The sequence below is a fragment of the Enhydra lutris genome, unplaced genomic scaffold, assembly GCF_002288905.1.
Source record: "Enhydra lutris kenyoni isolate GAN:26980312 unplaced genomic scaffold, ASM228890v2 scaffoldscaffold33, whole genome shotgun sequence".
Taxonomy (NCBI): Eukaryota; Metazoa; Chordata; class Mammalia; order Carnivora; family Mustelidae; genus Enhydra; species Enhydra lutris.
The window spans coordinates 7,269,259-7,294,099 of NW_019154117.1; the positions used below are offsets into that span (position 1 = coordinate 7,269,259).

A 24,841-nucleotide genomic window follows, 5' to 3' on the forward strand; every position below is an offset into this window, starting at 1 on the left:
CAGGAAGGGGACTAGGACAGTTAAAGGGTCTGTTTCAGACCCTGTGACTTAAACACACCCCTCTGTCTCCAGGGATTCGGATTATTTCCTGGCTTGCCTCCCCTAGTCAGGTTCAGCTCCTGCTTTGAACTGAGTGCTTTACTGCTTTTGTGATTCCCACAGTAGGAATATCCTCCTAATTACAAAGCATATGGTGGCAAGAATTTGTGAGCTGACTACTTGATCTTATGATAAAGCACATGCTAGCACCTGTTGACTGGTCAGATCGGTCAGCTGTTTGGGCTGGCTCTTTAAATACATTGATGGGTGTATAGAGTCAAAATCAGACAATCGAGTTACTCCATGAGTGTATCTACAGCAGGGCTTTCATTATATAAATAGGGGAAATCTGAAATTTATATTAAGTTTATTTGAAATAATTATGTCGAAGAAACCTGATTAAACCTAGAGGGGTTTGATTTTTCTCGTTGTAGTCAGCAGATCATCCAACCCTGGACAAAGTATTAGAGGTACAGCCAGAAAAACTACAGCTTATCATGGATGAAATGAAGCAGATTCTAACTCCAATGGCCCAAAAGTAAGAAACCTGGTTTTGTCTTTTCTTAGCATTTGAAAGAAGGAAATGTTATATAACCCTCGCATAGAAAAGGTAGATGGTTTCCCAAATAGATTGTGCTACTTACATTGGATCCTGAAGCTTAGATGCTCAGGCGTGTGGCCTTCTTAAGCATTTGCACCGTACTGGAGTGGTTAAGGTGTAGCCTTTGGGACCCAAACTGCCCAGGTGGGAATCCTGGTGCCCCCTCACTTACCAACTGTGACAGCCGGGCAACGTAACCTCAGCTTCCACGTCTATAAGATTAGGATACTCGTAGTACATGTTCCATGGAAGTTTATAGAGATTAAAAGGGTTAATGTTTCCAAAACACTCAGAAACAGTGCTTTGCCCATAAAGGCAGCCGGTGTCTGCTGGCTTCTGAGATGGTCCATGTCAGCCTGACATCTTTGTGCCGTGATGGTCCGCCTCCACTGTACGTCTGCATCCCGCAAGTGTTACATGGGGAAGCTTGCGTCAGTTCGGGCCTGTTGCGGTTGTTGGTGCTGTTTCGTTCTGTTCATGTTTTAATTGGGCTAAAATTATTTTATGAAACGAAGCATTGTGAAGGGTACTTGACAGGAAGAAAATAACCGTAAAAAAGCCGGTGCACATAGGGATTTCTAATCACATGTCCGTTGTTGGGTAAAAGCATAGACGTCTTTACTGAAGATGGTAGAGTACTTGGAATGATGATAGGTCTTGGCTGACTAGATACTAGAAATTTGTATGCTGGTTTTGATTGTAGAGGCTACTAAAAGACTTAGAGTCTGGAAAGTGGTTTTTTTTCTTAATTCCTAGTATATTGCTGAAGGATGTATTCTGTCTTATGACGTTACATTTGCTAAGCCATTTCATTGGCTTTGATTATTTTAGGACAACTGAGGCTGCCTCAGTCTCTGTTACTGTATGGAGTGCTAGATCTGACACAGTCTGTCTTCCCTTTTCTCTCTTTTCAGGGAAGCTGTGATTAAGCACTCACTGGTGCACAAAGTATTCCTGGACTTTTTCACCTATGCACCCCCAAAGCTAAGATCAGTAAGTTCTTGCTGTTGGTTTTTAAAGCAAACATAGAGGAAGAGCCATGTTAAAATGTAAAACACTGCTTTGAAAATTTTGGAAATTTTAAATAGTTGTTTATTAATTTATTTGGGAGAGACAGAGGGAGGGTACCTTAAGCAGGCTCCACGCCCAGCATGGAGCCCAGTGTGGCCTCCATCTCATGACCCCAGAATCATGACCTGAGTCAAGACCAAGAGGCAGATGCTTGGCCGACTGAGCCACCCAGGCACCCCTGTTTCCTTATTTAAAGAAGATAAGCCACTAAATATCTTTTGAACAAGTCTACTAATTCCATTTAGATATTTGCCAGAAGACAGTGGAATTGACCATAATTTTATCAATCTTGTTGGATTTTTATATTTTAATTATTAGCCAGAAACTGTCCTCCAGCTAACCATACTGAAAATTAACTCACAAATAGATGTTTGGCATGCCAGGGGTTTGAAATTCCCCTGTGCTGATAAAAAATCATGATAAAAAATCAGCATTAAAAGGCTAGGGGAGGACACTTCTGTAAAACTAAATGGACCATGAATACCTGGACCTTATACGCTGGAAGGATAAGGAACACAGAGTAAAGATAATTTGTACTGCCCTTCAAGTCATTGGTAGGAATACAAACGAGAACTCATCATTTAGTCCCCGGAACTTTGCTTGCCTCATCAAACCAAACTCATTGCCTGTTTGTCCTCATTGCAGTAGTAAGGGGTAACTGAAATAATGACCCTGACTTCTCGTTAACAAATATGCCGGATTAAACATTCATAGGAATTTTGACCCTCTCAAAATTGACATAGGGAAGGGGTGCCTGGGTGGCTCCGTGGGTTAAGCCGCTGCCTTCAGCTCAGGTCATGATCTCAGGGTCCTGGGATCGAGCCCCGCATCGGGCTCTCTGCTCAGCAGGGAGCCTGCTTCCCCCTCTCTCTGCCTGCCTCTCTGCCTACTTGTGATCTCTCTCTGTCAAATAAATAAATAAAATCTTAAAAAAAAAAAAAAGACAACTGACACGAGAAAAGACCTTCCCGAGAGTAGCTGCTCACCTAAGCGTATGGTCCCGTGAACATAGCAGCTGCTGCTTCTCTTTTGGGGATTTCTCTCTCTTCTCTGCAGAGCACAGTTTCTGACAGGTCTGGATTTATTAAGGCAGGACTGTATTTTGGGAGTGAGAATATGAGCACTTGGGTATATTTAGTGGTAGAAAATATTTTTTTAGTGTTGAATGTATTAATAACACAAAACTCACTGGGGACTTCGTGTGAATATACATTAATGAGACACATCTTTCCTGGCCTTGGGGCATTCACTCTCCAGCTGGGTGGCTCTGAATAGATTCGCAAGTTGAGATATGTAAGCTGAGAGCTGTGTCTTTGAGACCCATCCTGGGAAAGGATAACAATAGTTAAAGATGAAATCACTTGATCCTTACTGATGAAACTAGGCACCCACCTTTCTCTTTCAAGGTCTGAGACTTTGTTTTTATTTTATTGATTTGAGATAAATTTTTAAATTGGGAACAGACTCAAGTGGGGTCCTGTAGCTTTTGGCTGTCAGAACTCATGTACCTCTGTAGGCCAGACTTCCCAGATAAAATTACGAAATTATGTACATTGACAATGAAGAAGGAAGTTTATAAATAAACTGAACTACCTTGTAAGAAATTAATGACTGGGTTTTTACTAAGGGGTTGTTGATAAATGAGGACCTAGTCTCATAGACTCATTTTTCTTAGGGAACTATTAAGTGTTTTTATGGTGAATTGTTAAAATGATTTCTAGAAATAACCCAATGATAAGCTGAAAAAAAGAGAAACTCTTTTCAAAGTTAGTGTTTGGTTTTTTGTTCATTATATACACTATTCTCTTAGGAAAGAGCATTTTATTTATTTTATCGGTAAAAACTCCCTTCTTACCACAGTCACTTCCTAGATTTCTTTTTCTTGAAAAATCTTTTGGAATATACTACACATCTATATACCTTTTTGAATCGATAATTGGTAAACTCCTCAGATATCTTAATAGAAATTGCTACCACTACTTGCTGCTGTTGATGGGGAAAAAAATGTTTAGACAAAGGTTGTTTCTGCATGCTTCTCTACAAAATGAAAACTTAAATTTTTAACTCCCTGTACTCTCTTTCATCCTCTGTGCATAACTGCCCCTCAGTAGACAGATTTTAAAAAGGCAAGAAGAATAAAATAAAGCCCCGGTGGCATTTGTTGCAGGAAATGATCGAAGCCATCCGCGAAGCCGTGATCTACCTGGCGCACACACACGATGGCGCTAGAGTGGCCATGCACTGCCTGTGGCACGGCACACCCAAGGTGAGTGGTCCCAGAGGCCTGCCCTCTCCCACCGGCTTTGCCCTGACGTGTACAAGCAGCATTGTCTTTGCGTAGTTGCACCTCGGGGCCTCCCAGGAATGGGATTTTCTTAAGGCCTGGTGTTTCTTTGTTGGAATTTTCATTTAAGTATGAAGAGCTGGAGTTGTCTTTATTTGGAAGGGACCCATGGAGCAGGTCAACAATGTTTATTCCAGGCGGACCTTTATAGAAGTTTCGGTACCTCTCCGGTCCTTCGAGTCCTCATTTAATGATCTTCATGGGGGTGGGAGAGGCAGGAGGTCCTAATGAGCAGCTAGGTTGGCTCACGTGGGTGTTCATGCTTGCAGGGAGAAGGTAAAGATCCATGTTAAAGACAGAAGTTTCACAAAGGTGTGACCCGCACTTCCTTGATAGTATAATTTTGCCTTTAAAAGAGTTGTATTTTGCCCACTTTTTAAATGAATACAGATTTAATTTCTGTTCAGCAAGTAAGTATAGAATACTGTCTACACTGTGCTCTCAGGCATTTGTAAGAGTTCAGACGCTGAATGAGTTCTCTCCATTCTCACTGTTTTAAAAGAAGGTAGTTTCACTAAGTTTGTCTTATAGCTAATAATTCTGTGCTTCTGTATTTCGGTCTCAGTGTGTTGTCACGAACAGGTCTAAGGTTGTAATAGTTCTGAAAGGACTTAAAGCATAATGCCTTTCTTGAGGGGGGGGGGCGTCTGGCTCATAACTGTTTTCAGTAGTGAAGAGTATGCCAGACTGGTGGGAATTTTAGTATTATATAAAATTTTTGACTGTAATTTTTAAGCGATCACTGAAAGCTATAACAAAAGTTAATTCTTTTTTAAGGACAGGAAAGTGATTGTGAAAACAATGAAGACTTATATTGAAAAGGTGGCCAATGTAAGTATAATAAAACCACAGTTTATTAGGTTTTTGTTTGGTTTTGGCTTCTCTTTAAGTTTGTTTTTTTTTTTTTTTTTTTTTTTGGGTTTTTTTTTTTTTTTTTGACAAATCACAAGTAGGCGGAGAGGCAGGCGGGGGTGGGAGGGGAGAAGCAGGCCCTCTGCTGAACAGAGAGCCTGAGGTGGAGGGGCTCCATCCCAGGACCCCGAGATCATGACCTGAGCTGAAGGCAGAGGCCCAACCCACCGAGCCACCAGGCGCCCCTCTTTATTTATTTATTTATTTTTTAAGATTTTATTTATTTGACAGAGAGAGAGAGAGATCACAAGTAGGCATAGAGTCAGGCAGAGAGAGAGGGGAGGAAGCAGGCTCCCTGCGGAGCAGAGAGCAGGATGCGGGGCTCAATCCCAGGACCCTGAGATCATGACCCGAGCCAAAGGCAGAGGCTTTAACCCACTGAGCCACCCAGGCGCCCCAAGTTATTTTTAATAATAAAATGAAATCACGTCTATTGCAGAAAATTTGAAAACTGCAGAAAATTGCCAAGAAGAAAATTGTTCCTTCTTTTATTACTTTTTCTGTGCATATATTTGTATTTTAATGATACTAAATTTACACTAAATAAGATTTCTCCTTTTTTCATTTAACATCCTCTTGTGACAGTTTTCCATTTTTAGTAGATATTTTTTGAAGGCCTGGTATTTACTTCTTTAATGAATTTGTCCAATTATCTTATTAAACATGGAAATTACTGCCTAGAATAAATTTGTAAAGTCAGCAGAGAAAATTCTAGTTAAATTTTATAGTTCTTTGGGATCCTTTGGAGATGCTGTAACAGCTCTCCAGGTGAAATTATAGAGGATACGAAAAGATTTTTCTGAGGAATTAGCTGCCTCAAAAAAAAGTATTTGTATGTATTTAAATACTAAGTGGTTTTCCATAGTATTTCTGGAATATATATAATAGTAAGCACTTTTTTATTTTTGAGTTACTTTAAACTTCTAATTTACTAAAATTAGGGAACTAAAATTGGTTGGTAACAACTATTTCCTTTGAAAAGTCCAATGAGAGCTGCTAGCATCTGGGGAGTGGCCAGTGCTGCTGCACACACACACCTGAGTTGGTGCTGTGTGACCACATACATACCTGTCATCTTCTGTAGGGCTGGAGACTAGCGAGAGCACGGAAGGCCGTGTGGAGGGCAGCTCACTTTTCTATAATGAAATGAAAGAAGAGATTCTTTAAGGAGTGGTTTCCAGAGTATGACAAGATTTTATTAGTCATTATTTACCATTAAGTAAATCTTCTGTATAACATTTTAATTTGAATATTTTAAATTAGAAATAAATAAAAATAGAATGTTAATAGAAAATTCTGGAAAGCATTAATAGTAAAAGACATCATTAAATAAGAAAATTAGATTGTTTTAATTTTACAGTTTAGTGGTAAAAACAGTTTTTGTTTTTACTTTTTGTCTTTGAGACCCTAATCCCAGCCAGGCACCATGAGAAGGAGAGATTAACAGTGCAGTGCCTTTTGCATCTCGAGGAGTTGCCTCTACAGAGGGGAGAGAAACTAGTAACAGCCCATGGGTTCGATTTATGGTTATTTAGAAGCATTTACATTTCCAAATATTGGGGATTCTTGACATACTCTATATTTCGATCCTTTTAAAATTTTAAAGACTGATTTTGTGGCCCAACACACAGTCTCTCTCAGTATCTTGAGGAGAACTTCTTTTGTGGAGTTAGTGGGTGTGGTTCTCTGCAAATGTCAATTAAATCAAGGTGGTCGGTAGTGTTGTTCAAAGAATCAGTGTTTTTACTGATTTCTCCACCGGCTAGTTCTCTCAGTTGCTGAAAAATATTAAAAGCTCCAACTGAAATTGTAGGATTGTCTTTTTCTCACTTAATTTTTGTCCCAGCTTCTCTTGTTTTGCCCAGAGGTTGGCTTTGTGTTTGGGCATCTTTCTGCATGTGGGACTTAAAAAAATCAGAGACCGGGGCTTGTGTACCCTCTGCATATTGTTCTCTACTTCGTGTTCTCCGCTCAGTCCACCTCGGGGGTCATTTTATTTCAATATATATACATTTTATCTGCCTCATTCTTTTAAATGACCTGATAATGTTTTATTATATGACACATAATTCACCTAACCAGTCCCTACTGTTGGGCCCTTGAGTAGTTTCTAGTTTTTTGTTATTTTAGACAGTACTCGGGTACTCTTCTGCGCATTTGCGGAAGCACGTCTGTAAGGTAAATCCCTAGAGATGAAATTGTTAGATCAGAAAATACATGCACTTTAAATTTTTATAAATGTCAGTTGCTCTTTAAAGAAGTTGAAGCATTGTACATTCTCACCAACAATAAAGAAACGTGCCTGCTTTTTCCCAGACCTTTGCCAAGTTGATATATTAGCAGGGGTTTTCCCTTTTGCATAGATGATAGGTGGAAAATGGCATTTCATTGCTTTAATTATTGTCCTTAAAGCAAGTATTATTTCATACGCTTTTTAAAAAAATTTTATTTATTTATTTGACAGAGAGAGAGAGAGAGAGATCACAAGTAGGCAGAGAGGCAGGCAGAGAGAGGGGGAAGCAGGCTCCCTGCTGAGCAGAGAGCCTGATGCGGGGCTTGATCCCAGGACCCTGAGACCATGGCCTGAGCTGAAGGCAGACGTTTAACCCACTGAGCCACCCAGGTGCCCCTCTTTCATATGCTTAAAGCCACTTGTCCCTTTTTTTCTGTGAACTGACTCTTTGGGTTCTTCGCCCATTTTTAGTAGGGTTGGTCTTTATATGGTAAAGACGTTAGACCTTTGTTATTTTTTTCTATTTTATTTCTAATTGAAACATTATTACCTGCCCTGTTCTTTAGACCAGGTTCTAAATGAGTGTTACCAGAAGTCAAATAACCTTCTCAAGGTAGAAGTTGCTATCCTTCTGTAGGATACAAAAAGAATATGCTACCAGCTCTGAAAACACTTTTTTTCCCCTCTTTCGTCATGAGGTAGAAGTTCTTAGACTTTGGAAACAATGTCAGCATCACAGAAGTAATTGTTATTTCAAGAAATGACCATTGTGAAAGTCACAACATACATTTTTAACCTTGTGCTGCTATACTTTTTAAAAGTGGTTACTTTAATTCTCATAGTATCTAAGTATATTCTTTTATTTTACTATTTAGTATTTCTCTTCCGATTATGTAGGATTGTTTTACAGAAATTAGACAGTATACAAAAGAAAATGAAAAATCATTTATAATCCTTTAACCTAGCAGGGACCATTACATTACAGTGTTTTTCCTTCCCTGATTTTCTTTGTACACGTATTATGTATATTTTGTATTATATCTGAGTTTATTTGCTATATTTTTCATGATTAAAATACGGATATGTATATCTATACATAGATATATACATACATATGTACGTATATATAGTTTTACATTCTTGGGTGTTGGTTCCCCACCCCCCCCCAACTTACACTTGCATTTTTTAGTGTAATTTTCAAGTAGTTATTTATTAACAGGATGCCTGTTTTTGAGAGGTGTTATATCCCGGTTAGTTAAGAAAAATGAGACTCGGCTACTTGATATTGAAGAATGTGCTTTTGTTTTTCTTTTTTTTTTTTTTTTTTTAAATCAACCTAGAATATAATTAACTAGGTCCTGATAAGAGAGGAAATTCCTTTGAATGGCTTTTATCTGTCTTGGTGTTATATTAGACCGTTGTCAGGCTGGTAACCTTATAAAGTACCTCCGTGGGGAGAAGGAGAGGAGGAGCTGTGCGTGTTCTAACCTTCCTAGCTTCCGTTTCTTACAGGGCCAGTACTCCCATTTGGTCTTACTAGCGGCGTTTGATTGTGTCGATGATACTAAGCTTGTGAAGCAGATAATCATATCCGTAAGTAATTCTCGTGACCTTGAGCAGAAGTTAAACTGATACATTGTTTGCAATGATGTCAGTTCGATTTTACACCTGTGTGTGTAAAGATGTTGAAGTGTGCTTTCTACTGGTATTTTGGGTTTTTTGTTTTCTTTTTTTTTTTTTCCCCCGTTGTCTTAGTTCTGTTTTGTGGCATTTGCTTTTTTTCCTGTGTAAACCACAATCTTGGAACTTGATATTAATATTATTTTGGATTTGCAAGGAACTGGTTACATTAGGATCACATCATGGCTTTTTGACCACATGATTTGTTAAATGAAGAATGAGTCAGCAGTTCTGTATTCAGATGTGATGAGAAGTTCATTGCTGTAGTAGTTCTGCAGTTAATTTTTCAGGGACTCATGGGCGGAGCATCGATGTCCTTTCTCTCCTCCCTTTGCAGAAACTACCTCCGCACAGTTACCTGGTTTATCATTGCCTCCGTGCTGGGTGGGGCTGGAGAAGAAAAACAGATAAAACTCATTCAGTTGTGATACTCCTTAGAGCTTTCATGAAGGCTTTTTCAGAGTCCTATTAAAAATTCTAACTAAAATTAACAGACCAGCTTCCTTTTTTCATTTCAGCAGTTCCTTCTGAGTGTGGTACAGTGACCACAGAGTGGTAATAATTAAATGCAGTTCATTTAAGCCTAAGCTGGTCCTCAGAAAAGCTGTGGTCCTTTGGTAAAAGCAATTCAGAGTAACATGTACCTTCTTCAATGCTTGCCTCTTTTCCTGACTTCTGAATATGTGATCCTTTCTTCCCTTCCTCTCTTTCTGGTGTGCGGGGTGGGCGGGGGGGGGGGGGGGGGCTTTGTGGTAGAGGTTCCAGGGGTGAGGATCAGCCGTTGCCATGTTGGTAACAGTGACCAAATTTAGAAACATTCTTAAAACCATATGATCTGTACAGACCTGGATTATTCATCAAGGCATTACACAGACCTTTGCTGGATACACACAGATGGGGCCCTTCGGGAAATCTTAGTGACAAAAGCTACTTTCCCACCATGAGCAGGGAGGAGCCGTGTGGATGTGCAGAAAGAGACTTTACCTGTTGGCACGTGGGGGTGCTGTGGCCTCTCTCTGCAGCCCTTCTGGAAGTGCAGAGCTGGCGTAGTGGGAAAACAGGCCGGCGAGGGCAAGGTTAGGTGCCAGCGGAGGGCCCCAGTGTGTGTGAATTTCTCATGCCCTTGCTGTCATGTTCCGACTTTCCCCTTGACTGTTTTAAGATTGCGATGACTTTCTTTGGGATGGGATTGTGGGAAGAAACAAGTTGGCAAGACTTGAATGTCACAGACGGAGTATTTTGGCATGTTCCTTGTGACTGTATTACCCTTTTGACTCCAATCAATAATGATTGTTTTTCATTCTGGTGACAGAGATGTGAGGCCATAAATTGGCAAAATGAATAAAGTTGTTTCATGAAAATGGAAACAGGCTGGGCTATTGAAAATTGCTTTGTTTAATATTTTCATAACAACTAAAATTTACATAAGGGTTCCAAATGGGTTTCAAGAGAAACCAGGATTGGCCACCATTGTCTGCTAGATTAGTTTTTTCCAAACTGTCGTCCCTCTTCAAGTTGCCGTTGAAACAGTTTTAATTCCTCGTGCTTATCGGTTTGATTCCCACAACTACTTGAGCTACATTCCTTATGCCTTTCTCATACTTAGGGCAGCTTTCCCTAGAATGGCCTGATGAACTCTCGCTTCTAACTGACGGAAGGCTCAGCAGGTTCTGGGTATCATTAAACTATATAGCTAGTGATAAAATCCGGGAATGCTAATTGCTCTTGTGTTTTTCCCACCACCACAAAACCTGTTGCAGTATTCAGTGCTTTTTAAAAAAAAATACCCAAGGAAACATAGCATGGCTAATAAGCATCCTGATCAGGGTAACCAGGCTTCCTGAAATGTCAGGTCGGAATCACAGCCGGGTCAGCTGAGCCCTCATCTTTTCCCACCCACTTGACTTTCCAGAATAAACATGCTTATAAAATTTGATCCATTTTCCCCTGGAATTGTTGGTATGATGCAGTCGCTTTGACAGCCGCGTTCATCTGAAAAGGAGAGAAGTACCCTGACCAGTTGCTGTTTGAAAGGAATAAGCATTGCTGTGTCCCTTTAAAATACTACTATTTTCTAAATATACAGAGAAGTACTAAGACTAATACAGCAAACACCCAGCCTCCCCCCATCTGAGAAAGAAGTAAAACTTGACACTTGACGTTCAAGCCTTCTGTGTACCTGTCCCTGATGGCTTCTCCCCCGCACACCCACTGTAATAAATTCTGTTACGTATTGTTTGCATATGCACTCCCTTATCCTTCAGCTGCATGTAGATGAATATGGCCCTGTTTGCATGTTTATAGATGCTCGTAAGCATGTCTTGCATGTTTTCTCCCGCGCCGCGCTTTTTTCTTTTGGTGTTAGGTTGTGAGATTTCATCGGGCTTGGTAAGTCTTTTTTTAGTACAAGGCCAGGTTGTAACTATTTTAGGGGTTGTGAGCCATTCTATGACCTCTGTTGCCTATTCTTGGTTTTTATGTTCTGTTTGTTTTTAGCGACCCTTTAAAATATGAAAACCATTCTTACCTCACAGGATGTGTGAAAACAAGCCACAGGTTGGATTTGACCCATGAGCCATGGTTTGCCCACCCTGTTCTAAATCACTCTCAGCGCCAAATAGTATTGTCTATGAGAATACCATAAATTAGTTTTCCCTTTTTCTGTTGATAGAGACTAGATTTTTTGGCAGTTTTTAAAACATTAGAGTTTTCGTTATTTTTTGCTCTTCAAATTTTAGGAGCATTCTTGTATGTCTCCTTGTTTTTCTAAGGCATTTACTTAGCACAGTCAGTGGGCTGCCAGATACACTGCTCATATGTTCATAGAGTCACACGCCGTATTTCCCACCCAGCCACTACAAAACCTGTTGCATCGCGCAGTGCTTTTAAAAATAGCCAAGATGGCTTAGTGTTGTTAAGCGTTCGGTTCAGAGTAACTGGGTTTCCTGAAATGTCAGGGTGAAATCGTAGTCTAATAGACACTCCACCTTCTCTCATTTAAGAAGCAGCACCAGTTCTGTCTCTAGGTGGTTTTCTGATCTCCCAGCCAGCCCTGGTCTCCCCGTCCTCACAACTCCTCGAGTTTGTCTTTGCCATCTGTGCAGTTAGCAGTTGATGGTGCTGTGCCCCAGGCTCCGGGCAGGTAAAAGGAGGAGGCAGCCAGGTGTGGGGGGTGAGCTGTGGGGGAAGGAGAGGCTGGAGCTGCCTGTCCAGGGTAGTAGCTGCCAGCTTCTGGGAATCTGAGCTCCACAGGGATAGATTTTCCTGGTTGTGTTTTTGATTACTTTTAATTGTGGTAAAACACGCATAATGTAAAATTTGTCATCTTAACCTTTTCCCCCTTTTTTGCACACTTTCTTTTTTTATTGAAGTTAAGTTGGCATACACTGAGTTTCAGGTACACAGCATAGCGATTGGACAATTACATATATTCCTGTGTGCTTACACGGTAAGTAGCAGTCCCCATGCGTCACCACACAAAGGTATTACAGGATTGCTGACTTCCCTATGCTGTACTTTACAGCCTGTGACTTACTCATTTTGTAACACAAAATAAACATAAAAAACACACTCGTAAATACAGAGAACAGACTGGTGGTTGCAGCAGGTTGGGTGTGGGGAGTGATAATCGACCTTGGTGAAGGGGATGGAGAGAGAAATTCCCAATGTTTTTAGGTTCGGTAGTATTAAGCTTATGCACACTGTTCTGGAACCAACCTCCAGAACTTTTTCTTCTTGCAGAACTGAAATGACACTCGTTAAACTCCGTCTTCCAGTTGTTTGATCACAAGGAGGTGTACTTCTGGATGGAATCACCGTAGTTCTTAAAACACTTAACAGGGCTGCCATCCTTGCCTCGTGATCTTCCTTTTATACTTACCCATCCTTTACCTCTTACTGGTATTTTTCACCTTTATTACATTTCCCATGCCTCTTCCACTAGATTTTGGCTTTGTGGGGTTAAGGCCAGTGTACATCTCTTTCTGGCCCCACACGGAGCCCCGCAGAGAGGTGTGTGGACCAGAGGCTCCGTTCTCGGTATGGTGCGCTGCTTTCTGTATGTCCTCCTGCCACCGAAAGTGCGAGACGTGCACTCTGACCCTGCTTCTGGGGTGCACCCTTTATTGGGACCTTTACTTTTCCGTTTTAAAAGAGGCTCGGCGAAATGAGAAGGCCCGTGAATCTCATAAGGGTCCAACATGGGCAGGTCAGAATTGGGCAAACATGTCTTCGGAGGGAGGGGTTTTATCCTTCACGCACTCTGCTTCGGTCCGCATGCCTGCTCCAGAGTAAAGCACACAAAGAAGTTACCACAAATGGGTCTTGGGATTTTCTCTGTCAGTTTTATTGAGAAGGGATAATTGAGTCGAAAACTTTTAAAATTGAACCTTCATTGTTGGGGTTCTCTCTGTCTTGAGGATGCCAAATTCATGACCCCAGCAACTTTACTTAATCTCCCCCAGTTTAAGAGCCTGTAAACTGAGAGGTGTGTTTTTAATATGGACATAATTACTTTATAGCATTTTTCAGTTTGCAGTGCGAATTTTCTCATTTGCTCTTGGTAACGACCCACAAGTGAGGTGGGTATATCCTTTCCTTGTACGGATGAGGGAGTTGATAGGCAGAGAGGTTAACTGATTTGCCAAAGGCTACACAGCTTGAACCCAAAGATCGAACCCAGCACACAGCTGTACCATAGCTACCCCTCACCTACTTCTACCTCTTGCAGTAGTCAGTAGTGTTTTGGGAGGATCATCTAGAAATTTCTCTCTGCTTTCTCTGTAATCCACCTTGAAGAGCAATGAATTAGTACTCCTTAATACAGCCATGCCCGTAGTATTTTATTTTTTCCAAGATGAATGTTTTTGATGGTAGGAAAGCTTGGATGAGAGTGAGATGGGGAGAATTAAATGGTACCACAGTTTTTTAAAATGGGGAGGGGCAGAGGGAGAGCAAGAATCCCAAGCAGGCTCCACACCCAGCACAGAGCTCCACTGGGAGCTCGACATGGGGCTGGACCCCACACGCCTGAGATCATGACCGGAGCCAAAATCAAGAGTCAGCTTCACCAACCGAGCCCCGCAGGTCCTCTTAATGAAACCACATTTTTAAGTAAAGGTTTTTTTAGTTTCATATGACAGTTTATAAACATTACACTCTCTGAAAAACCTTAAATTTAGATTCTGAGTTTCTTAATGACAAACTGCAAGGAAGGAAAAGTTCCGGGAGATTGGGGACTCGTCCTAAGTGATATTTGTGCTTGGGTTTTGTGTGTTATTTTGGAAGCCCTAGCTTACTGTGTTGAGAAGCACGTGCGTTTCCCAAACCCTGTGCGTTGTACTAGCCCTTAAGTGTAGCCTCTGCAGAGAAAGTCAGATAGGTTGAGGAGCACATTGTCAGGTTCATGCCTCCTCTTTTCCTCTTCACACCAAAGGAAAAACCATTAATTAGAAATAAAGAGCAGCCATTTATAACTCTTTATTGCATACTCCCGTAGGGTTTTGTTTTGTTGGTTTTATTTTGGTTTTTGATTTTTTTGGTTTTTTGGTTTTCAAAAAAGCATTTGCTGTTGTTTGTGGACTAGAAAGGAAGACAGCATTTTACAAATGTTCAGAAAATCCCAAGGCAAGCAACACAATTCGTTCACTATCACTCCTACTAGAAAGAATAAAGATATCAGCATCTTATTATATAAAACTGTACTTTTAGAATCGCATTACAGGTTCACCAGAAACTATGGATGTAGTTTTAGGCTTCATCAGGGAAACATTCAGTTCAGATCAAGTTAGATACAGCGCATCTAGCCTATTTGGATCGGAGTCTGGAACTGCTCACTGTTACCCCAACAGCTTTCAGAATTTTTCTTTTTAATTCTTCTTCCTCTGACTTTTGTATCCCCTAATACCTCCACCCTCTAATTATCAGAGAAAGGGGGAGCAGGGAAGCAATATAACTTCTGTTCTAAGGTTCTGTTCCCATTTATTACTAGCTGATTACAGAGCATTTATACTGGAAAGTGTGCTGGAGAAATTTAAATACTGAGAGTTTTTGTTTTGTTTTACGGTGCCTATTTAGGGTTGGAAGTTGAACAGCTGTTGCATTACCTACTTTGCTTTTTTTATTGAAATTTTGAAATCAAACATGTCTTGATTTTTCTGTTCTATTGAATTGCTGTGTTCAGGATGTTTTGGAAAGGGGGGTGGGGGCAGGGACTCTTTCATAAGCACTTGTTTTATTTTGTGTGTGTGGAGTATAAAGGCTACAACTTTATTGTAAAAATTAATAAAATGAAACAATCACTACCACCATCATTAAAAAAAAAAAAAAAAAAAAAAGCATTTGCTGTGAAGATACTATACCCCAGAGTGGTTTTCTTTAGGACAGTAGAGTTAGCGGGGGTGGGTTAATGATCATAGAAATTGGCCTAAGCTAGGTATCATTTTCACTCCTCTTCTTTCAACAAATTAAAGCATCTGTCTTTTTTGACTTGGTTAAGCCTTAAATTGGAAAAGCCACTCTGAAGGTATCCTCTGTTTGTGGTACTAAATGCTTCATTATAAAAAAATACATATTCTGAGCCCACCCTGGGACATGTTTACCTTGAAATTAAAAATGCGCTCCCTCCCTCATGATAAGGTATGAACATTTCCATCTTCCTTTTCTGACTGAAATTTTAAGTTTTTTGCTTCCTGGGTGGTTGAAATTCATAACCATTTGGATGTGATTAGATCTTTTGCACCTGTTCTCTGCAGACCTTTATCTTGTACAAAGAGATATTCATATGTCATCCTAACCATCTTCAAAAGTAAGAATGCAACAGGGTTTAAAATCATGGAAACCCATGGTCTTGGGTCGGCCACGTCCTGGTGAGTGACCTTTACGCATCTACCACAAGTCACTTACCTAAGCCTCGGGCTTCTTCTTAGTAAAATGGAAGTGACTATAGTCCCTCTGTCCTGGTGTTGGCGAGAGTGTTTAGGATAATGGGCGTAGTGCTCTCCGCATTGGCCTGGCTCCGAGTGCCTTTCAAGTGTTAGCTGCTATTACGAGTTTTAGGAAGCACAATATATTTTTGTGTAGACAGTGAGGGAAAGTTGACATTTTTAAAAGAGAACTGTGGTGTGTGGGTTCTGCAGTTGGATCACCGACCTTGGGGGCACAGATTTGGTCGTATTGGGATGTCCTCCCTGACCAGCTTCATTTTTAGCTCGGATCCTTGCATTGAGTTATGAATCTCAAATCTCATTGAAGGTAACAGTTATTTAATAACATAGCCCATCTGAGTAGATTTTCCCATGGAGAATTCCTTTCCGTGGAGTTGGGGGACCAAGACTAGTCAGAGGCCCGCCACTGACACGCTGTGTCCTCTGGCAGGTCCCTTCTCCCCTCCATGGGTCCCTCACTGGTAAACCCGAAGACCTGCGCAGAGCTGTTTCGGTGGCCCCAGCCAGTTGTGCAGGACCTGCGCTGCACAAACACGTATGGCTGTGAATACCTATTAGGCTTGTTACAAGAATTAGGAATGTTAAAGGGGAAAAAACACGGTTTTTTTCTGTTGCAGATTCTCTGTTAAGAATAGAGGAATTTTTAAACCGTAACTTCGCTGTCTGGAAACATCAGCACATTGACACAGGAGCTTAGCCGGGGTGGGGATGACATTGCCTTTGTTACTTCAATTCAAACAACTAGAAAAGGAGATTATTGTTCTTGGGAAGTTGATTGGAAATGTCATAGAGTGTAACTGTTTGTAACCGCTCCGTGGATTCTTCTGCATTCATTCCCCTTCCCCCTGTTTCTGTTTTCAATGCAATCCTTAAACAGCCTTCATTTGCCATGAATAAGCAACTAACTTTAAAAGCCTTTATTCACTTGTTCGATGTAACAGAGTTCCTTTATCTCCCTTCACATACATCTCAGTGGGGAAATTCTAGTAAGAATGTCCTTCATCGATGTCGATTCTACATGTAAAGCAGCTGCGGATTAACTGTATCTGCTCGGTGACCCCAGCAAGCCATGTTCCTAGTAAGAGTGGCCTGAGAACTCTTGGTCATAGTGAAGGAAGAGAACGCGTTTAAAGATTTTTTTTTAAGTCCTTGAGCTCGGTCAGCCATATAAACAGCTTGTTCAGTAATGCTGGGCACAGTCCAGAAGCCATTCTGTGTTCTGAGCGTCCGGCTTTGTGCTTTGAGGGTGAAATTTCAAAATCAGCTCCACATTTTCTGCGAAGCATATGGGAGAAAAGTGTCACTCATGGCTCCTTCTGTACCCTTCAGATTGCAAGTGTACCTTGTCTTAAGCACATACGTTCATTTTTTGTTTCTATAATTTTCCAGGAAATTATTAGTTCTTTGCCCAACATAGTAAATGACAAATACGGAAGGAAGGTCCTGTTGTATTTACTGAGCCCCAGAGACCCTGCACATACGGTGCGAGAGATCATTGAGGTTCTGCAGAAAGGAGACGGCAACGCACACAGGTAAGAAGAGCCGAGTCGCGGGAGCGCTTTGCTCCTCTGCTCTGCCTGCTTCTTAGTTTTGAGGAGCTTGTGTTTCCAGAAACGTGCTCATGCACTCATACCCTCTATCATGCTTCTTCTTTAAAACTCAGAAGGTGAGGGCACCTGGGTGCCTCAGTGGGTTAAGCCTCTGCCTTCGGCTCAGGTTATGATCTCAGGGTCCTGGGATCGAGCCCTGCATCAGGCTGTCCGCTCGGCACGGACCCTGCTTCCTCCTCTCTCTCACTCTCTGCTGCCTCTCTGCCTACTTGTGATTTTTCTCTGTCAAATAAAGAAATAAAATCTTTAAAAAAACAGAAAAACACCCTTGGAAGGTAAATCCCATTTTTAAGCCTGTAGTTTTGACAGATTCTTAAGGTTTTTATCTGGAAAAGGAAATAAAAGAATCATGCCAAAAGAATACCTCTGAGTGTCTGGCACATAGTAGATGCTCAGTGTATGTGGTGTGGTTTGATGTTGCTCTATTCATTTGTTTAGTTTATAGCAACTTTTTTAAGGCTTGTTTTTTTTTTTGTTTGTTTGGTTTTTGACTCCAGTATAGTAACATACAGTGTTGTGTTAGCTGCGGGTGTACGGTGTCGTGATTGAACGGGTCTAGGATAACTCAGTGCTTGTCTCGTTAAGTATGCTTTGTAATCCTCTTCCCCTGTTTCACCCATCCCCTACCACCCCTTCCCCTCCGGTAACACTATTTTGTTCTCTAGAGTTGAGAGTCTGGTTTTCAGTTTGTTTCCCTTTTTTCTATGTTGATTTGGTTTCTTAAATTCTACATGTGAACAAAATCATACAGAATTTATCTTTCTCTGACTGACGGATTTCACTTAGCCTTCTACCCTGTAGACCCATCCATGTTGTTGCAGATGCCAAGCTCTCATCCTTTTTCTGTGCCCAAATAATACCCCATTATCCACACACCAGCTCTTCTTTATCCAGTCCTCAATCAATGGGCACTCGGGCTGCCTTCATAATTTGGTTGTCGTAAATAATGCTGCAGGAAGCGTAAGGATGCATGTATCTTTTCAAATTAGTGTTTTCATATTCTTTGGGTAAATACCTAGTAGTGAAATTACTGGATCATAAGGTATTTCTGTTTGTAATTTTTTTTTTTTTTAAGATTTTATTTATTCATTTGACAGAGAGAGAGATCACAAGTAGGCAGGGAGGCAGGCAGAGAGAGAGGAGGAAGCAGGTCCTCCGTGGAGCAGAGAGCCTGATGTGGGGCTCGATCCCAGGACCCTGGGATCATGACCTGAGCCGAAGGCAGAGGCTTTAACCCACTGAGCCACCCAGGCGCCCCCTGTTTGTAATTTTTTGAGAAATGTCCACACTGTTTTCCAGTGGCTGCCCCAGTCTGTTCCCACCGACAGTGCACGAGGGCTCCTTTTCCACCACATCCTCACCAGCACTTGTAGTTTCTTGTGTTAATGATCTTGGCAGATACGAGGTGGTATCTCATTGTGGTTTTGGTTTGCTTTTTCCTGATAAGGAGTGATGCTGAGCATCTTTTCATGTGTCTGTTGGCCCTCTGGATGGCTTCTTTGGAGAAATGTCTGTTCCTATCTTCTGTCCATTTGTATTTAGATTCTTTGTTTTTCTGGTGTCGAGTTGTGCAAGTTCTTTATATATTTTGGATACTGACCCATTATCAGATGTGTCACTTGAAAATATCTTCTCTCACTCTGTAGCTTGTCTTTTAGTTTTGTTGATTATTTCCTTTGCTGTGCAGAAACTTCTTATTTTCAGTTTATTTTTGCTTTCCTTTCCCTTGCCTCAGAAGACCTATCCAGAAAAAAGTTGCTACGGCCAATGTCAGAGAAATTACTGCCTGTATTCTTTTCTTGGATTTTTATGATTTCAGGTCTCTCATTTAGGTCCTTAATCTGTTTTGAGTTTATTTTTGCGTATGGTGGAAGAAAGTGGTTCAACTTCATTCTTTTGCAAAATGTAGCTGTCCAGTTTTCCCAGCAGCTTTGTTGAAAATATCTTCCTTTTCCATTGCATAGTCTTGCCTCACAATCTTTTTTTGAGGATTAATTGACCCTATAATTGTGGGTTTATTTCCGAGCTCTCTGTTCTTTTCCATTGACCTATGTGTCTGTTTTTGTCCCAGTATCTTACTGTTTGGATAACTACGGCTTTGTAGTGTATCTTGAAATCTGGGATTGCAGTATAGCCCGTTGTGCTCTTTTTCAAATTTTGCTTTAGCTATTCAGGCTCTTTGGTAATTCCATACAAATTGGAGAATTATTTGTTCAAGTTCTGGGAAAATGCGGTTGGTATTTTGATGGGGATTGCATTAAGTCTGTAAATTGCTTTGGTAGTATGGACATTTATTCTTCCAATCCATGAGCACAGAATATCTTTCCATTTGTTTGTGTCACCTTCGATTTCTTTCATTAGTGTTTTATAGTTTTCAGAGTACAGGTCTTTCGCTTCCTTGTTTAAGTTGATTCCTAGGTATTTTCTTTGGTGCAATTGCAAGTAATTTTTCTTTCCGTTACTTCATTATTACTGTATAGAAATGCAGTGCATTTCTATGCATTGATTTTGTGTCCTGCAGCCTTACTGAATTCATTAATCAGGTCTGGTAGTTTTTTGGTGGCGTCTTCAGAGTTTGTATAGTATCATGTCATCTGCAAATAGCGGAAGTTTTTCTTCTTCCTTACTTTTTTGGATTCCTTTTGTTTCGTTATGTTGTCTGATTGCAGTGGCTAGCACTTCCAGTGCTCTGTTGAATAAAAGTAGTGAAAGTGGACGTCCTTGTCTGGTTCCTGATCTTAAGGGAAAGCTCACAGTTTTTCATCATTGAAGATGCTGTCAGCTGTGAGTAGATGGGCTTTATTATGTTGGGATATGTTCCCTCTAAACCTGCCTTGTTGAGGGTTTCTATCATGAATGGATGTCGCACTTCCTCAGATGCTTTTTCTGCATTTATGGAAATGCTCTTACGGTTCTTACCCTTTCTCTTGTTGCTCCGATGTATTATGTTGATTGATTTGTGAATATTGAACCACTCTTGCATCCCAAGAATAGATTCCACTTGATTGTGGTGAATGATTTTCTTTAAATGTATTAATGGGTTTGGTTGGCTGATATTTTGTTGAGGGTTTTGCATCTGTGTTTGTCAGAGATAATGGCCTGTGATTCTTCTTCTTTTTTGTAGTTGCCTTTATATGATTCGGTATCAGGGTAATGCTGGCCTTCTAGAATGAGTTTAGAAGCTTTCCTTCTATTTTTTGGAATACTTTGAAAAGAATAGTTATTAACTCTTCATTAAATGTTTGGGAGAATTCACTGGTGAAGCCGTCTGGTCCTGGGCTTTTGGTTGTTGGAAATCTTTTGATTACTCTTTCAGTGTCATTGCTGGTAGTCAGCCTGTTCACGTTTTCTGTTTCTTCCAGATTTAGTTTTGGGAGGTTTTATGTTTTTAGGAATTTATCCATTTTGTACAGGTGGTCCAGTTTATGGGCATTTAATTTTTCGTAAGATTCTCTTGTAATCCTTTGTATTTCTGCGGTGTGGATGGTTTTTTCTCCTCTTTAATTTCTTATTTTATTTGAGCTCTCTTTTTGAGGAGTCTGGCTGAAAGTTTATCAATTTGTTCATCTTTTCAAAGAACAAGCTTCTGGTTTCATTGATCTGTTGATCTGTTTTTTTTGTTGTTGTTGTTGTTGTTTCTATTTTGTTTATTTCTGCTCAGGTCTTTATTATTTCCTTCCTTCTGCTGGTTTTGGGTTTCGTTGTTCTTTTTCCAGCTCTCTTTAGGTGTAAGATTAGGTTGTCTATTTGAGATGTCTCTCGCTTCTTGAGGCAGGCCACTATTGCTGTGTATTTACATCTTAGCACCATTTTTGTTGCATCCCAAAGATTGGGGGGTGTCGTGTCTTCATTTTCATTGCCTTCTAGCAGTTTTTGATTTCCTCTTTGACTTCTTCGTTGACCCATTGTTTAATAGCATATTAGCTATTTCACTTTCATGTGTTTGTGTTCTTTCCAGATCTTTTCTTGTGGTTGATTCCTAGTTTCATAGCATTGCAGTCAGAAAAGATACGTAGTGTGACATGATTCTTTTTGAATTTGTTGACTTGTTTTGTGGCCTAATATGTGATCTGTTCTGGAGAATATTCCATATGAACTTGCAAAAAATGTGTATTCTACTGTTTTAGGATAGAATGTTCTGAATATATCTCTTAAATCCCTCTGGTGCAGTGTGTCATTCGGAGCCACTGTTCCCTTGTTAATTTTCTGTTCAGTTGATCTGTCCCTTGATGTCAGTGGGGAATTAGGTCCCCTACTGTTTTTGTATTAGTGTCGATTGCTTCCTTTATGTCTGTTATGAGCAACTTTAGGTATTAGGGTGCTCCCGTGTTGGGTGCATGAATATTTACAACTGTTACAGCCTCTTGTTGGATTGTCCCCTTAATAATAATGTAGTATCCTCACTTGTCTCTTGTTGCAGCTTTGTTTTAAAGTCTGTTTTGTTGCTTATAAGTATCGGTACCCAGCTATCTTTTTACTTTCATTTTCATAATGTTTTTCCACCCTTTCACTTGGATTGTGCGTGTCTTAAGGTCTGAAATAATTTTTGTAGGCAATATTTACATGGGTGCTTTGTAATACATTCTGTCAGCCTGTGTCTTTTGATTGGAGTGTTTAGTCCATTTACGTTCAAAGTACATAATTGAAGGATATGTATGTGTTGCCTTTTGTTACTTGTTTTATGGGGTTTTTTTGTTTGTGTGTGTGTGTGTGTGTGTGTGTGTGGTTCTCGGTTCCTTGCTCTTTTCTTTCACAGTTTGCTGGTTTCGTTCAGTGATGTACTTGGATTCCTTTTTCTTTATTCTTTTCATATCTATTGCTGGTTTTTTAATTGTGGTTATTATTAATAGTAATATCATTAATAGGAATCGTAGTAATAATATCATTAATAATAATCGTAGTAATAATATCATTAATAGTATTAACAATAGTAACATCAAGATGTCAGACATCTTCTGCATATAACAGTCTGTGTTAAGTTGATGGTCACTTAAGTTTGAACCCATTCCAAAAGTGCTAAATTTGTTAGAGTTCTCCTCATTTTCTCCTCATTTCACCCCCATTTTAGGTATATGGTGTTACACTTTACATCCTTTTATTTTGTGACTAATGACTGATCTTTATATATTTACTTAATTTTACTGCTTTTATGCTTCCTGCTTTTCTTAATTCTGCTATGGTCTTTCCTTTCTTCTTAGAGTTCACTTTAACATTTCTTGTAGGCCTGGTTTAATGGTGATGAATTTCTTTAACTTCTGTTTGTCTGGGAAACTCTTTGTCCTTCTGTTCTGAATTATAACCTTGTTGAGTAGTTTTTTTGGTTGCGGGTTTTCCTCTGTGCACTTTGTATGTATCAAGCCACTCTCTCCTGGCCCGTAAAGTTTCTACTGAAAAATCTGCTGATAGTCTTAGGGGTTGCCCTTGTATATAAATGTTTTCTTTTGCTGCTTTTAAAATTCTCTCTTTATCACTGGATTTTGTCATTTGAATTATTACTTGTCTTGGTGTGGACCTCCTTGGTTTGATTTTCTTGGAGGCTGTCTGTACTCTTGGACTTGGTATCTTTTTTCTTTCCTAGATTTGGGAAATTTTGAGCTGTTATTTCTTCAAGTAAGTCTTCTGCCCCCTTTCTCTTCTTTTTCAGGGATCCCTATTATGTGAATGTTAATACACTTTGGTGTTATCACTGAGTTCCCTTAAATCTGTTTTCATTTTTTATTTTTTCTCCTGCTTCAGCTTGATTGCTTTCCATTATTCTGTCCTCCAGGTCACTGATCTGTTCTGCTTCCTGTAGTCTACTACTCGTTCCATCTAGTGTATTGTTAATTTTAGTTATATTCTTCATATCTGATTGGTTCCTTTTTGTTTTCTGTCTTTTTGTTGAGGGTCTTACTGAGGTCCTCTACTCTTTTCTCAAGTACAGTGAGTATCTTTATGACCATTACTATAAATTATCAGGCGTATTTCTTATCTTTGTTTCATTTAGGTCTCTTTTGGTCTTATTCTTTCATTTGAGACATATTCCTCTGTCTCCTCATTTTGTCTAACTCTGTGTCTGTTTTTGTGTGTTAAGAAAGTCAGCTGTGTCTCCTGCTCTTGAAGGTAGTGTTCTTACGAAGAAGAAATCCTGGAGCACTCCGCAGTGCAATGTCCCCTATTCACCAGAAGCTGGCACTCAGGGATATCTAGTGTGTATGTTGTGTGCACCTAACAGTTGTGGCTGAGCTACTTTTTCCTTCATTGTCATTATGTACAATGGCTCTCTTAACCTGTTGTGGGCAGTGTTTGGTCCCTGTGTTGTTAGTGGGCCAGTGGGGGCCCACCTTGGACTTGATTTGAGTCAGACCAGGCATTTGCCAGAGATGTAGTAGCACCGAACGGCCCTGTTGTCCCCTGAGCAGCTTTCTTTGGTGGGCGGGGTCTGCAGTTAGACCAGAATCTGTCCCCAGGCACTGCTGGAGCTGGACTGGACTGGTGTGTGTGGTTAACTTTCCCTCTTGCCAGGGCAGGAGTTACTTTGGAGTGGGCTGGCCCCTGTCAGCTTGCAGAGCTGCTTTGGATGGTCTCTGCCCAAGGGGGGGTTTTGGAGGAGGGAGGTCTGCAGGACAAGGCAGTGTGGAGCTGAGGTGTGAGCAAGGTTTGCGCTGGTAGGAGGGGCCCCGGGCAGAGGCCGGCTGGGGAGGGGTTGTGCTGGCAGAAGTGCTCAGGACCAGGGCATGCTATTACCAAACCGGGTGGACAGTGTTGTCCAGTCACTGGTTCCTGCAGGTGTCCATGTATTTTGGCTAGAGGACAAGGAAGGGAAATGTCCACTCTTCTTGGTTCCTATGGAAGTCTCCCAAGGCTCCCTGACCTTCCATCACAGGCTGTGAGATTAGTAAACAGATTTCCCTCCTGTTGTGCCCCAGATGCTTTTTAAACTGCTGACTTCTATGCCGTGTCTCCATGGGGCTGTTTGTTGTGCCGTGTCCTTAAGGCGGGAACTCCCCCCCACCCCACAAAAAAGGCAGGGACTCCCATTTTCTCTCACCCTCCCAGTTCTCCCAAGCCAAGCACGCTAATTTTTTAAAATTCCAGGCATTAAGCCCCACTCATTGTAAGAACTCATGAAATTATGCCCCACTGAATTAATTAACTTCTTTCTTTTTTTTTTGACCCTCTGAATTTCAAAGCCGGATATTACAGGGATTTGTCTTCCCCACACAGGCACCCTGTACATGGGGTAACCGACGTGAGGGTCTGTTTCCCTCCCTTCTCCACGCCCACTGTATCCCTCCCTCCTGCAGTCAGTCATGGAGCTCCTTTTAGCTCTCCGACATGCCTCTACCTTTCCTACCCTCTTTGATATGGCCTCTTGTCTACATTTAGCTATGGAGAGTCTGTTCTGCCAATCCCGTGGTCATTCTT

The 24,841-nt window shown here is 40.7% G+C and overlaps 1 protein-coding gene across 1 annotated transcript in view; it reads left to right on the plus strand.

Moving 5' to 3' along the window:
- Positions 1 to 24,841, plus strand: part of LOC111153614 (pumilio RNA binding family member 3) — a 47,670-nt gene that overhangs the window by 13,584 nt on the left and 9,245 nt on the right. The window contains exons 9-14 of the mRNA XM_022512751.1: positions 474 to 577; positions 1,555 to 1,633; positions 3,879 to 3,977; positions 4,833 to 4,886; positions 8,713 to 8,793; positions 17,214 to 17,356. Coding sequence (XP_022368459.1) covers positions 474 to 577; positions 1,555 to 1,633; positions 3,879 to 3,977; positions 4,833 to 4,886; positions 8,713 to 8,793; positions 17,214 to 17,356 — 560 coding nt within the window. The remainder of the gene's footprint in view (positions 1 to 473; positions 578 to 1,554; positions 1,634 to 3,878; positions 3,978 to 4,832; positions 4,887 to 8,712; positions 8,794 to 17,213; positions 17,357 to 24,841) is intronic.